The following is a 16173-nucleotide window of genomic DNA, read 5'->3' on the forward strand; positions in this document are numbered from 1 at the left end:
ACACCTATGGCCTCTCTTTTATTTGCAGCCCTTACTTGGATAAACTTACCTCAGTATCTTCCTCTTCATCATCTTCACAAGCAGTGTCTTCAGTTTCCTCATTCACGTCCCCTCCACTAGCATAGGCATTCGATGAACTCAGCTCTTCACTATCCACTGGAGGATGTCTTCTTGCCACATGAGCTTTGAGGGAATATGGAGTAGAAAAAGCAGCTGAGCAATTGGTGACTTGACAAGGGTAGGGTTTCTCACCGGTATGTGTACGCTTGTGAGTCTTCAAGTGATGGCTGGCTGTAAATGCCTTCCCACAACCTGTCTCAATGCATCTAAGGATGATTAAAAAAAGTATCATCAGTACTTCATTGGTTTTATGGGAAAAAAATTATTAGAAAGGAGTTCATGATAAGGAGAGCACCTACAAATTTCTTTGTCAAATTATGCTAAGACTATTCTTATTTCATAGACCATTGACAATTTTTTGCTTAAAAGCGGGTACTGGACCCTACTGCACCAGTAATTAGTTCAACACAAGTAGTATGGTATTCATTGGCTCATATTTTGGAATAATAATGGTATGACTTAAGGCTGGTCTTCGTTTTCAAAAGTCATCGTTTCTCCATTGTCTTACATATATTTCCTTACTTTTTGATCTTTCAGGCATGACGTGACTAAAAATTGAATCAAACTGCTACATTTTAGGAGAAAGCCAAAGCAATGTTTGTTTATCACTCGTGCATCTTAATTTCATCCACTTCTCAAGGGTTGATTAAATCTCAACAAAAAGTCTATTTACATTTACCCCATTCATTACAGTACCTTGTGATCTAAAAAAATACTTTAAAGTTGCTTCCATCAATTTATTACATAATAATAAAATCAAAACATTGCCTTAAATTGTGATAATTTTTTCTATAATTTTGATGATCTCTTAATGCCACATTTTTCCAATTCAAATGCATGATATTGTTATTTTGTATTAATTTTACTGCTGAAATTTTTCTTATAAGTGTCATATTGAATGTACACTATTTTAGTATATTCCACCTTGATGCCCATAAATAAATATCATAATAATTTTCCAGTGAGCAACAGTTTTTATTCACTCTAGACGTAATTTAACATAGCTATAATCTTTAATCAGGAAGTATGCAGTTTCATTGATGTTTCAATTTATCAAATTTAAGCAATATAAACGTTCTATCAACTGCTCTTTTTTGGCAGTAATGACCAAATCATTGTCACTACTTGAAGTTTGTACAAAAACAAGAAACATGTATTTTAAATTATTTTGATTCATTACCAGAAGGTCAAATTTCATTGCAATTATGATTCCGCCACCGAATAAGAAAAATAAATTACTGAACTATGAAGCCATATCAATAGCAAAGAGACTGGATATATTTTGTAACAAGAGAGGAAAGAATTGCATGTGTAGCTACGGAAGGGCTCATAATTTTTTTCTCAAAGATTTATTTACAAGGGATATTAAGTCATTTCTGAAAACTTGTGTTTAAAAAATTCCCAGAAATCAATAATAAATTTTTGAATTTTCTCTGTCCAAATAATTATCCAGCAATTCCTCATTTTCCAGATTTTATGCTGCTGCTACAATAATAAGATATTTTAGGATAGAATGCATCTGCTTTAATTATTTTGATCCATAAGTCATTCTTCCCTCTCTTTAACCTTCACCCCGACAGTGGATGAGTACTTTGTGTTTAGCTTGGCCTTGTATCAAAAAATGAACTGTAATGAACTTTCAGAATAAATCTCGTTTAGTTCAAATGCTAAAATAAATAAAGCTACTCAAAACATCAACAAAAAAATGCAGTAAGGAAAAATATTAACCATGTGAAGCAATTGGTAACTAAATCCTAATGAGTTAGTCATCCAAACACTCACATGAATGTAAAACTTTTGCTGCAGGAGCTAAGTGGTACTTTATATTTCAATATCCTTTTCCTGACCACTCTCCTCTTCACCAATAGCCATACATTACGATATTAATCCAAATCCAATAGCTTACCCAAGCCACACAACAACTGGAAGGCAATCCTTAATATCTTATCATGGAAACACCTTAAAGAGTGCTGTGGCACATTTCTCAGCTTATAAATGGCTCTAGCATATAAATTTGAATATAAAATTTGTAATAACAACCAGCAAGATAACTGAGCATAATGTAGAAACAAAATGAAAGTAACACACATAACTTGCTCACCCAATATTTTTGATGGGGAAACTGCCCACAACGGTTCACTTCCACATAAACTCCAGACTATCTTATCTTTTCCTTTCCCAAGTAAATGCTCCATACAATAAGATCCTTTAAATTCCTACTTTATGTGGTTGATTCAACTCAACTACTCTTGGATAAAAACCCAGGATCTAAACTCTTAAGCTACAAAAGCCCTAGAAAAGGCTATACCCTGGCTTTCAGTAAATGGTTCCTTGTTAAATGACATTAAACTCAATCACTATTGCTAAGCTGAAAGGATATTGCTCAGGAATACATCAGGTAAACTGTTAGGCTTCCTGTGGGCCCAATATGGCCCTGGAATGTCCATATCACCAAGATATGAGGCAGGATATCTAGAACTACATATCGCCAAAATATTTATCATGGATTCTTCAAGTATTCTGTGTCACGTATATACACCTCTGGAGTAAAGGATCTGGTACTATAAATGACCCTAAGATTCAAAACAGAAGTAAGGGTTATGGCTAATGCCAAATTCGATGCTCACAGTAAGCCATTATTTGTAAGGCAACTATGTCTGTATAATTATGAGGTGCTGGTGTGAACAAAGTACAAACAGTTAATCTTAAAACTAGGAGTAATGTTAATTTTTGTCACATTTTTTGTGAAAATTTTCTGTGAAATACTCTGAGCATGCTATCCTGCAGACTACAAAAATCAACATATAATCCTAAAAAGTTGGTCCAAGCCTCAAGCAACCACAATGCTACCTTCATCACCCTATGAGTTATTTTATAGACAACAAAACACTTATACCATAATATGATTAGAAGAAATGTTTTAATAAATAAGGAAACATCTACAAAAAATGTAATGAATAATATCTCTAAGAATGAACAGATAAGGTGATTAGCTGTTTTTGATCAATAAGATTTTTTTATATCCCTTCCACATTGCGGCTGATCTAAGTAAGATTTTCTCTTTCATTATAAAATGGTAGACAAGATTCAGAAGATGTGATTTGGCTTATGTGGGACTTGAGCACAAAAATATCATTTGTGTGGACATAGATTTAGATCACTTCTAACCACTACAGAAAATGGTCGAAATTGAACAGAGAAAAAATCATCAGCACAGACAGACAGAAATTTAGACCCATGCCAACCACAACCAGCATGATGTGTTTTTGATAGGCTACCACGTCATTATAATACAAGGTGAATTTCCCAACTGGGTATATTCAGTATGATTTGCTGACTGTTCGACGAGGTGGACTCGCTCAAGTGGAACCAATTATCATAAACCACCTTAGGAGAATGTTTTGAATTGAATGACTTCATGATTTGGGTGGCCACATTTTTGTCTAACACTCATGCACCAGTGTACAATTTACTACAGTCTTCAATGACAGCTCAATATTATGGCATGAATGGGTGTTGCTGGAAAAAACATGACTGTCCAATACCAACCTGAAAGGTTTCTCCTTGGTGTGTGTTCTGACATGTTTTTTCAAATCACTTAATGTAGTGAAAAACTTCAAGCAACCATTTTCACCACAATTAAAAGTATTACCGCTGTGGAGTCTTAAATGAGCTTTGAGCCTGAAACAGGAAAATTAAGTCATGAAATTTTAAATATTATTTACAATGAAAAATAAATGATTGTGATCCATGCCAATTTGCACCCGAGGAAAACATAACTTCTTAAAAAAATGGGAATTATAAATCTTTCAGCTGAAAGGCATTCTTCACCTGTATAATGTGTTAAATGCTTTTTCGCATCCAACATAACCACATTCAAAGGGTTTCACTTTAGTGTGAACGCGAATATGTATCTTCAAACTATATGAAGTAAGAAAGGCTTTCCCACAACCGGGTTCTGCACACTTGAAACGATATTCTCCTGTAGAAACAGAACGTTGTAAGATTTTTCTTCTAGCTGATAAAGACTGCACGCCTATAAACTGAATATTGGTCTAATACAAAGCAATTCTTTCAGTCCAAATTCAAATTAACTACAAGAAAACACATGTGCTTACCTTTGTGTGTTTTCATGTGAGTTCTAAGATTACCAGCAGTACTGTAACTCCTTTCACAGTTGTCATATTCGCATCTGTACCTTTTTATTTCCTTCGTGTTGGTTTTTGGATCATGCGTCTCAATTGTTAAAGTGGCATGGGACGGGTTTTCAGGCATCTGGGAGTTACCGGGATGAATGCTAAAGTAAATTTCATCTGAAGTGATGGTATGATGAATATACCTGAAGGGGATAAATGGGAAAAATGTTGACGAAGATCACATAAGTAGATAATAAATTAAATATTCTTCTGTACAAAAGAGTGACAGCAATTATGAGTATTTCAATGTGAATGTGGTACTACAATGCATCGATTACCAACCCGGCATTTTCGTCTTGGCTCTCGCTTACACCGCTGAAATCTTCGGAACAAGACTTGTTCTGCTCTGGGAGCATAGAAAACACTGGGATCTGCTCAAAAACCCTTCCAAAGGTGGTAGGGTCGAGGCTATCGTCAATGTAATCTTGAAGATCATGTGTCACAACACCCAAAGATCCGTTTGTCTCTGGTTCGAGCTTCGGGTGGTTTTCTGAAGACGACCAGGTCGCCATTTCTTGCAACGTTCAACTTATTTCTAGTGTCAACCTCGTCGGTCACTTGTAGCATAAGAGTTTAAATGAATTGTAAAAAAGATCCCTGCGAAATACTTCGCCTTATCATTGTGTATCCCATTTCATCACGTGATACACTGCACGTCAAACAGACTTGGCACACAAATGAAAGAAAAACCAAAACACAAACTTTCAACCCAGCGCTGAAAACGAACAAGGGTACGTAGCGCATTACTGCAATCTCATTCTCACAAGATTGCTACTACGGTTACAGTTCCACTAGTACTACTCATACGACGAATCAGAATGACATAATGGTAAGATTCCAAACAATATAAACAAATAACGCATAAATTCAAAGCTTATATATCTAGACGTATATACAAATTACATGGAGTAAATTTTTGGTTGATACCAGGAGAAATTAACCGAACATACACAGAAAGCTCTTCACCATTAGGGGAAGCAGTACGAAACCAAGACGTCATGGAAACTTGGTGGAAGAAGTTCCATGAAACAGTTTCATTATTCAGATGTTTTAAAGTTTTCTGACCTTATGCTACTGTCGCTATCAGTCTTATTCAAGTCTCAGTTGAATATTCTTTGACATCAGCGCGACTTCCGGTTGTCGGACCGAGCGAGAAATTCTCTTCCGTTCACGTATTCGCAATGGTGAGTGAGGCTAAATTTTCATCTTGTTCCATCAAATATTCCGTTTAGATATTGTATGCCATACACTATGTATATAATTCCTAGTTATGTTATATTTTATGTTTGTGCGTTCCATTTTTCTGCCCGTTGCTTGTGCTTTACTCTTTGATGATGCCGAAAACTGAACAAATGGTCCATAAGCCTCGTCTACATGTTGTTTCGTTGTAAGAAATTGACACATTGCAAAGGTGTTTCATTACGGCTGGTGTCGGATGGGTTTTAAACCATGTGGCCCATTAGGGTTTTTGCTCTACACTCATTTTAGAAAAACGAATTATTCCGGTAATGTTTATGCCACGTGACGTTCAGCCCTCCTACCCGTGGAAAAATCTCATTGTTGCAGTGTAAGAAATATTTTTTTCCGAACTTAAGTAAGTAACTGTATATAAACGTTTTATTGTAGGCTCGAGGACCTAAAAAGCATTTAAAACGCTTAAATGCTCCAAAAGCATGGATGTTGGATAAATTGGGAGGAGTTTATGCTCCTCGTCCAAGCACTGGGCCACACAAGCTAAGGGAGTCATTACCTTTGGTGATCTTCCTGAGGAATCGGCTGAAGTATGCCTTGACAAGGGGTGAGGTTACGAAAATAGTGATGCAGCGCCTCATAAAAGTTGATGGGAAAATCAGAACAGATGCAAATTATCCTGCTGGTTTTATGGGTAAGAGTACGATTATTATTCCTTCATGTATTTGACATTTAGAAGAGTAAATTTCACTTTCGTTTTCTTTTTTCTACAGATGTAATTACGATTGAGAAGACTGGGGAATTTTTCCGGCTCATTTACGACGTCAAAGGGCGGTTTACAATTCACAGGATAACTGCCGAGGAAGCCAAGGTAATAGCAAGGGAAAGCCATCCAATTTATGAAATCGTAGTTGTCACTCAATTGTAGTAGTTAAGCTCTTTGTTTTAATTAGAAGCGAGTCTTCATTGCCATAAACATTTGGTTAATAGCATTGATGTATTTAAAGGGTGGATTATAATTACCTGATTAATAATACTCCAGGCCGCATGAGCGTATTTTCGCCATTTCTAGTCCAGGATATATTGTTATTCAGGGAGAGTCATTCTATATTATTTAGTCTGGGAATGTAATGTAATGTTAAATGGGGTCGCATGGGTCATCTCATGGATCTAATGTTGGGCCAGGGTCGTTTTTACTAATTATCTTGTATGCCTTAGGACTCCTTTTTTACCCAAGTTTTGAATGTATCTATGCCATAAGAACAGTGCTTCTTCGTTAATATTCTTGTCATTTGGTGGTAACTGTGAATGTCAGAACATTTTGTCTACCTGCATAGTAGTTAAGTGCTGACAGTAATGACATTCACATTTTATTTTATTATTTTTTAGTACAAGCTTTGCAAAGTAAAGAGAGTGCAGACAGGACCCAAGGGAATTCCATTTTTGGTTACTCATGATGGACGGACCATTCGCTATCCAGATCCTGTTATTAAGGTGAATGATACAATCCAGCTGGACATCGCAACATCCAAAATTATGGAAAGCATTAGATTTGATTCAGGTTGGTTTATTTAAGTAATTCTTGAATATATTCACCGTGATCATTATTTTCCCCAGGGCTATTACAGATGTGTTAGGAAGACCTAATAAACATTTTTATTCTATAATTTTGATATATAAAGTGCTATATTATGTAATGTATTACAACGTACCTTGATACAAGCAGTTTGTCCTCAAGTATGTCTTGTGTACTTGCAGAAGGGATGTGAATATTTTCTGAACCTAGCATTCATTTCGATTATATGCATGTCAATGATACACTAGCATATTTTAAAATTTTATTGTGTGTACGAAATGTCTTCATTGATTATGCTGTAATAATTTAATTGCATTTTAAATAAGTTGAACTGGGTTTTGGATGTGCTTTTTTAATAAAATGTAAACCTTGTGTTAATTTGTCCCCTTTTTGTTGTCTACTAAGATATTCTAGTGAATTAAGCAAAGAGGAAAAGAGATTGAGATCAGGCCTTACTTCCACTCTAAAACCCCAACAAGCTTCAATTTAGATAGCATGAAGGATGTGCTACTCCTGAAGCTTTTTCCCCTTTGTGATAGTTTTTATGCAATACTGGTTTTTCTTAATAATAGTTAACTTTTAAACTATTAAATTGATGTAAGCTTTGGGAGTTTCTAACGAATATTTATTTTGAATTTTAGGAAATTTGTGTATGATCACAGGAGGTCGTAACTTGGGTCGAGTTGGAACTGTTGTCAATCGTGAGCGTCATCCTGGTTCATTTGATATAGTTCACATTAAGGACTCTCAAGGACACACATTTGCCACTAGGTAATATGTAGTTTTAGTTTCTGTGCTGAGCATTTTGAATATTGTTTAGCTGTAATGTCAGGAGAAATAGCTGAGGAGACTTATTTTCTTAATGTGTTTGTTTGATCTTTCATGATAATTCTCATTCATTGTTTTGCTGAAAATGTTTCAAAGGTGACATAAGAAATATTTAGTCTCGTCTGATGAAGATGAGTGAAATCTTCCCTGGTATTCAGCAGCTGAAATTTTAATGGCTTACTCTGGAATTATTCTTAATGTCCATGAGGATGATGACAGAATGAGCCATTAAAACATGAGTTCTCATGCCTTAACTCATCTAATATACTAATTATAAACATTATTACGGAATGTTAGAACATGATTACCTGTTCTGTTTGTTCATTTGCGAAGGCATTGCTTATTCAATCTGCAGTGTAATGCCGAGGATTAAATTCTAATTGTTACCAGTGTAGAGGATAGAATTGGTCTTGTTAAGGTTGTTCTACTTAAAGTGGAACCAACATTACGAAGTACTTTATGAGAATGATTGTGGAATGAAAATAAAGTGATCATTCTTGTGATTTCATTCACTACATGTATAAATATGTCTCATTTGCTTGTATGGATTTTAGGGTATAATTAATTCACATAGAATTTACTCTTGAAAAACTCTCGCGATGTAATTTATTGTTGCACAGTGTGTTTCCTTAGCAACATTCTGCTTATGCTCTCGGGAAATTAACTGAACTGCAGAGCTCTTCTGGAAAGAAATGTGAAAATTTTGAGCATGGGGCAGCATAATCTACATTATATATGAGAATTGGGGTACTTGTTGCTCAATGTTGTTCCAATATGGATCCCACCTTAATTCCACCTTTTTTGTGTTTTTGATCTGTTAAGTGTTGAAATTTTATCGGAAAGTTGGAAAATATCTGGGTACAGTAAACTTGATTCGGTGGAGAAGGTAGATGAAGCCACATTTAAATAGTTCTCAAAGATAGGAAGCTTGAACATTTGTTTCTAGTCCACCACAATGCCAGAAAGCGAGGCAATAATTGCAAAGAAATATGGTGGGAAAACTAAATCTGGTACTATTAAGTGTGTTATACTCTGATGTAGGTTTTGAATTGACAAATCTAATCTTATGCTAGATTTCTAAGCTTTGGCTAGCAACCTGGCACCAAATGCTAATAAATCGTTGTAGTCTGCATACATTTTTCCTCCCTTCAATCCCTCCAACATGCTTGTCCTTTTCCTCCTCCTCTGCTAGCCTCTCTGTTTCCCCTCCATCATTGACTTAGAAATTCTGTTGCCAATCCTAATGCTCTGTATTCACTTTTCCTACCTCGTTTGGATTTCTCCCATTAACCTTCTCTCCTGCTTTGCCTAGTCTAATGTTGAGATTTTCGTAGCTTATCACTTCTATATACTCCTGTTTTCTGCACTATATTCATTGATTCTATCCTATTTACTCTTCTAAAATGCCTTATTGAAATCTAACAGAAAAGCAAATATTTCATGGTTGCTTTCTATGTTCCTATTTATTAGTGACCTGATTACTATAGTATCACTAATACTTCTCCAATTCCTGAACCCACCCTTCCTTTCTTTTTTATATTTTCTTTATTAATGACATAATTACTGCGATGTCATGCCTTTCGCCTACCTGTACCCAATCTGATTGTTCCCCATGCCTGATTCTCTGTCCTCTTTTTGATGAGCTGATTTTACTTAACTGATTAGTCTGATTGTATGGGCTCACCTTATTTTGGAAACTATTTCATTCATCTTGTTAAATTCTGTATATAATGAGATTTAATATACTTTGATCACAGTTGTCCCTGATGTAATGCCACTGTAAACTTCAGAATGTATTGCATTGGCTGCTACATTTTATAGGTACATTTTTGCCCAGTTAAAGAAAACTATTTAAGAAAACTCTAATATTCTCCAGAATAAACTGAAATCATTAATTTTGCTGAAAATAAATATTTATATAAGCGTTTGATATGGCTAACATAAAATTTGGAGTAAAATGTCACTTCAATGACAATAAAAATAGAAGGATTGACGGAATTGTTATTACAGTTCAATCCATATAGAAATTACCCCTCTGGTGAAAGAACTGAGGTTAATTAGAAGGTTTATGAAGCACTTCATTTACTGAACTTGAGTCTTTAACAACTCCGCTGTCGCTCTTAGGAGATTTAGTAGCGTATTGCTCTACTCCTGTTTTGGTAGAATTTCAGCATTTTTCTGTGAAATTTTGCACCTCGGGAGCCTTGTCATATCAAAAATGAGGGAAATATTCTCTTGAAAGACATTGAAGTAAAAATGTAAGTAAACTTAATAAATTGCAGGGGAAGAGGGTGAGGGACAGTGAAAATATGTAGCTGAAGGCCTTAGATTAAGAAGCTTATTTCCTCTAGTCATTATCTTTGACACGAGAGGCAAAAGAAAAGGGAGTTGGAAGAATGACTTATTTACCTTGGTCCTAATGGGGAGGAAGAAAAATGTGGTAATGTCATAGTATTACTATAGTGATGACTAGACCAAACTTCCAAGACTCTTAACAAGGCAATAGTCAAACTTAACAATCCGTGACGCTCAAGAGAATGATTGGCAGGAGTGGTAGTTTGAAGTTGTCTAAGATGATCAGGTGGCATTGCGATATGATCATTTGAACAACTGTGCTAAAGTGGTTTGAGACTTAATTATGCTGTTATTGATTCTGTGCTTTGACTTTTTCATTTAATTTTGTGGTTAGCATTATTGTGACCAGTGATAGATTATATATTAAGTGTAGTATTTGTAATAATTTTTAATTTAGAACTTGGCATGAAGATTTATTTTAATTTAGAAGGGCATGTATTAAATTTTGTGCCAATACAAAATGTGTACTAGGTTAATATTTGAAAGTGTTGTGAGAAGTTGTGTATGCCACAAAATGTTTTTGACTGGCTGAACCATTTACCCTCATCCTAAGAGAATCCTTGATGATTAAATTTGTTAAAAGAGCAATGGGATATGCCAGCCAAGGAGTGATTTTTCAATTTCTGCACCTAAATAAATTTGCTGTAAAGAGGCAGGCATTGATTTGGTTAACAATTTATTTCATGGAAAATAGTGTATTCATTGCTGCAAACGTTTAATGAATATGAACTGTATTAATTTATTATTCTTAAATTATTCAAGGTTAAACAACGTGTTCATCATTGGCAAGGGAAGCAAAGCATACATCTCATTGCCTCGTGGTAAGGGTGTGAAGCTGAGTATTGCAGAGGAGAGGGACAAGCGGCTGGCTGCCAAAGCAGCTGCCTCTGGTGTTTAAAGTTAAATATTGTGGCCAATTTTGAAATCAAAGAAAACCCCAATTTTAACATTTGCAATAAATGTTGCGTGGGATATACATATGTCTTTTATTTTTACCTACCTATGTCAAGCTTCCTTGTGATTTGGAAATTTGATCTGAGTAATTTTAGATTTTATTATCTATTATAATTTAGTATAAAGGATCAGGAAAGATGTCACATCAGAATAATCCACTTTTAACTAATTCTCAATCCAACATTAGTGTATTGCATCATTTATTTTACCTTATCTTTATACTAATGGCATTGTTCATTATTGTAAATTAATATCCATTTTGTTATTTGAAAGTTAGTTTGCTAGTGGGTGGTTATTTCACAAGACTTTTTTGGTATGGTTGAAATTTGTCCGATGACGGATTTGATTAATCACATTGATTTGAACAAACTGAATTTTTTCTCAAATTGTTTGAAATCATGTCAGTGTTGAGAGTAGTGCAGTAGTAGGTGCTGAGAATAGGGAGAAAATAGTATTGGCCAATTGTCAAATCACTTTTAGAGAAGTTGCTGAGGACCTAAACCTATCGATTGGTTTGTGCCATCGATTTTTACCAATGATTTGGGCACAACATGCGTCACCGAAAAATTTATACCAAAATTGCTCAATTTCCATCAAAAACAGCAATATATTAACATTGCTAATGAGGTGCTCTACTCTGTCGGCGACGACCCAAATTTGCTTCAGAGGGTCATAACTGGTGGTGAATCATGGGTTAATGGTTATGACGTGGAAGCTAAAGCTCAATCATCCCAATGGAAGCTGCAGCACGAGACTGGAAGAAGCACACCCAATTCGGTCGAATGTGAAAGTTTTGCTTACAGTTTTCTTCGATTGTAGGGGCGTGGTGCATCACGAGTTCTTGCCACAGGGTAGAACCATAAATAAGGGATATTACCTGCAAGTTATGCCAAAAACAACACACTAATGATGCCACAGCCACCATATTCCCCAGATCTGGCCCCCCAGTGACTTTTTCTCGTTCCTGAAACTGGAAAGGCCCATGAAAGGATGCTGTTGTGCTACGATTGATGAGATAAAAGACTGCATCGAAGCAGGAGCTGAACAAGATCACAAAAAATGATTTTTTGTGATCTGAAATGCTTCCAAGGATTGGAAAAAACGTTGGCACGAGTGTATAATATCAAATGGGGATTACTTTGAAGGGACAAAATAGATATTCATGAATAAATAAATAATTTTTGAAAGAACAAGTCTTGTTACTTTTTGGATAGACTTCATATCTCTAGGGTAGTCATTGCTCCTCGGATGATGGGTTGAAGGCTGCTGTTAGGTACTGGATTTGAGAAAAGTCAAAGTTTTTTCGTGATGGAATGAAAAAACTTGTCCCACGTTGGAAGAAATGTGTTAGCCTCAACAGTGACTTAGCTGAAAAATAAATTAATGATTTTGAAACTTTAAGAATTTTATTTGAATGTACTTTTTGCCCAATCTTGCCATTTGTTTTTATTTGTGCTCTACAAGCATGTGTGCATTACTTTTCAACCTACCCTCGTAAATATTATGTTGGTGCAAGAATTGTCATTTGGATGGTCATTAGTACATGAATTGCCTTTGGCAACCATAATTAGTACCAAAATTATGAAAGAAAATGGGAATAATGTAAGGCACATCTCTTTTAGTTTAAAATCTGAAATGTGGGTAAGATGCCAGCTTAATGAAAGATGCTTGACGGACTTCCTTGTCACTTCCAGCTCACTCGTTGTAGGAGGAAATCACTCTTGAAGTAACACCTGCTTGCAGGTGAGGGAATGAAAATGAAAGTCTAAACTGGTAAGGTTTCAATTATATTTTAGGCAGTGTAATGTGACAACGAAATAATACATGGCTGTGGACTTAGCTACTCCAGGTTAGCCTGATCTGCAAAGAAGCTAAACCTATTGAAAAATTTGTTTCCCCAGTCCATGCAATGTCCGGGTATAGCCAGGAGACACCCTCAAATGATTTTCTCACATCATATGGTGAATAGTGATGCAGTGCTCTTACCTGAAGTTAAACTGAAAAGTAACATGGTATGCAATTGTCGATATGAATATATATCTTTGGAAGCATACATTAATTTGCTACTTTCTTCCAGGTTAGATTAATATCCAATAAATTAAGTTGTGGATAATAAGGAATGCTATCTTGTTATCTTATTTATATTTCAATTGTAGAGGCACATATGGAAGTAACTGAGTGATCATGCACCTCAGTCACATTGTTTGAAAGCCGTTTCTTTTCTCTCACCACCATCCCTCTCGAGGCTGACAACCAAGTGTAATCACATATCAAACAGTTCTGTTTTGTTCCAGATTTCATTTTCATTCTAGGCTGACATTAAACTTGCATAAGGTGCATTATTTGTGACTTGGACAAAATAATTCTTTCCCTTTTAATTGCCATCCCTGCATGCTTGTACCAACATCACTCGTGTTTGACTTCCCCATCGAGCATGTTAACCTGGTTGAGGTGGTGGAAGAACTAATTAACTTTAATTTTCATCCTTAAAATTATTCAATTTTATTTTGTATATATTAGTAGAAAAAATAGCTTCAAATTTCATTAATTGTTTTCAATGTACACATATATAGTTTGTAACAGCATTTCCCAGGATTGCATTTCAACAATTTTATGCACATTTACTGGGACATGACTTAAACATCACTAATGAAAATTCATATATTTACAGTCGTCGTTAGGAAAAAATTTGCATTACTAGAATATAATCATTTTCTGTGCTACTTATATTCTATGAAAATAGAGGTGACAGAATTTCAAGAGAAATATTTTTATACAAAAGTCGAATGTGAGAAACAAGGAGAGCACTAAAGTATTTAGATCTGCCTGAAGGAGGTTACAAATTTATAGGTCTTCATCTTACTCATATTAATGAAACATTTGAAATTATAACATTTAAAAAAAATTATACATCCATTCTTTTAGATTTTTCAATTCATAACATATGAATGAAAGTAGTGGTAGCTGCCTCTTTTTTACCATGAGGAGCATATTTTGGTGTACTGTTGTTGGTAGGGCGTGTCTCGGAAAGTAAATCACAATGGTTAAATGTGCTGTCCTTACTTTCTGGGCATATTAACAGATCACGTAAAGCATAGTATGGGTTTGAGGGATGGCTATATTCATATTATTTTCTTTTGGTGAAGAAGAGGAAAAGCTTGCTGTTAAAACTATTCAGTTTATATGCCTGCGCTTTTTGCTTTGACTAGAATTTTTTGTGTATGGTATTTTTGTCTAAAAGATTATATATATAGGAATATGATTTAAGATACACATGCCTCTGTACGTTATAAATTGGACAGGCAAGACAACAAGATATCCACCTGCATTTCTTGTGTATTTATGTACTTACATATATTTGCAAACCTTGTTGAAATGGCCATTCATTTCATTTCTGAATTTTATTTAGTAATTCTTTATAGCATGCGTTATAGGGGTGAAATGCTAAAAATCATGTTGTGGTGGTGCACTTCATAACATTTTCATACCTCCTCTGAATCCTGTCTTTCTAATTCATCTAAATTTTGTTTAGTAGGTTTCCTTGGATGTACCTTGTATATTAACATGTATTGTGAGCCCTGATATAAATACTGTACTTAAGGAATAGATAAAAATGGGGTATGCTTCTTACATTTCTACAACTTGTGATGATAGTAGTTTTCTGTGAAAGGGTAACAAAATATTATCGGCATAAATTTTTTAAAGTTGAGATATGTATAGGGAGGTCAGTGTGGAATATTCAATGGATGGCAATTATTTTAAGCATTTGGTTCCAAGGTCACTGTCTGAAGAAGAAGCATCTTCATGGTGCTGGTGACGTGATTTAATGTGACGCTCCAGGTCTCTTCTCCTCACCAGAACCTTTCCACACTGAATGCACCTATTAAAAATCAAAAGAGGCATTAAGTAACACTCAACTCTCATCAACAGTGGTGCAATGAAATATGGTCATTTTCTGATTCAATATATCGAAATATGGCTAGTAAAAACAAAAAATCAACCTGCATTAAGTAATGGCCACGAACACTACTTTCTGAAGGAGAGGTAAATTATATTCATCACATCAAATGCTAACAAAAGTGTAATTTGAATTGATAGAAGGAATACTTCGTCTAAATCTGGAAATATGAAGTTATAGCCAAAATTATTAGCAATTATTTTATTGCATATATGAATTAATATTCCAATATTTGTAATCATTAAGTTTTGATTAAGACAACATGAAATATCCAGAAGTGCTTTCAGCATTGGCCGTTCTGTTTTTGTCTTAATGAGTGTAATAGTAAAAATTATGAGGAATTATTTTTGGAATAGGATTAATGTTCAAACAGCTACATACCTGTAAGGAGCATCTCCACCTTCTGCATGGAGGCGAATATGTTTATTTAGATTGCTTGGGTCACCAAATGGTCTCAGGCAAAACTTGCATTTAAGTGGCTTGTATCCAGTATGTGTGCTGTGAAAGAAATATTTTTGTTTACATGAAATATATGAACCTAGGCAAATGTGGCTTTTAATGGCTAGGAGTAATTGAGTATTCTGTAGTCATTAAGTGAGACCATACTAAATTTCAGGGAACCCCAAATTGAAGGAGAAATATTTTTGTCATAGTTGGTTCTACTTGGATTGGGGTTTTTCGAATATTTTCTCAGTAAAATATATCTTACCACGATGGTTTTGAAAGCTGATAATGAAAGTGGTTGTCCTCTTGAAAGTAACTCTCAAGTTTTAGGATGCCCTGACGCCATCCAGAATGTTTAATATTTTTTGATTTTTCTTTTTTAAACTTATTGATATCATTTATATGGGGTACAATATTTACGAAGTTAACTATGATGCTACATGGCAGATTTTGACCAGCATTTTAGTGATTAAGGCGAACTGATGAAAATGGAAGCAAAGGTCAGAGGAAATTGGAGAGTTTATACATATTTTATGGTAGTTTGAAATTGA

At 35.0% G+C, this 16173-nt stretch overlaps 2 protein-coding genes across 2 annotated transcripts in view; one reads left to right on the plus strand and one right to left on the minus strand.

Moving 5' to 3' along the window:
* Positions 1 to 5294, minus strand: part of LOC139687118 (SET and MYND domain-containing protein 4-like) — a 56284-nt gene extending 50990 nt beyond the window's left edge. The window contains exons 1-5 of the mRNA XM_071584241.1: positions 4599 to 5294; positions 4239 to 4459; positions 3952 to 4102; positions 3670 to 3801; positions 50 to 326 (exon numbers count right to left, since the gene is read on the minus strand). Coding sequence (XP_071440342.1) covers positions 50 to 326; positions 3670 to 3801; positions 3952 to 4102; positions 4239 to 4459; positions 4599 to 4828 — 1011 coding nt within the window. The 5' untranslated portion in view covers positions 4829 to 5294. The remainder of the gene's footprint in view (positions 1 to 49; positions 327 to 3669; positions 3802 to 3951; positions 4103 to 4238; positions 4460 to 4598) is intronic.
* A 114-nt stretch (positions 5295 to 5408) lies between these two features.
* On the plus strand, positions 5409 to 11242 carry RpS4 (ribosomal protein S4). Its single transcript, XM_071584244.1, has 6 exons — positions 5409 to 5500; positions 5943 to 6201; positions 6281 to 6378; positions 6897 to 7068; positions 7725 to 7854; positions 11029 to 11242. The coding sequence occupies exons 1-6, from the start codon at positions 5498 to 5500 to the stop codon at positions 11162 to 11164; spliced, it is 798 nt and encodes a 265-aa protein (XP_071440345.1). The 5' UTR covers positions 5409 to 5497; the 3' UTR covers positions 11165 to 11242.
* Positions 11243 to 16173: the final 4931 nt, after the last annotated feature.

Source organism: Hetaerina americana, unplaced genomic scaffold (genome assembly GCF_022747635.1).
Source record: "Hetaerina americana unplaced genomic scaffold, ioHetAmer1.1.p SCAF_17, whole genome shotgun sequence".
Classification (NCBI taxonomy): domain Eukaryota; kingdom Metazoa; phylum Arthropoda; class Insecta; order Odonata; family Calopterygidae; genus Hetaerina; species Hetaerina americana.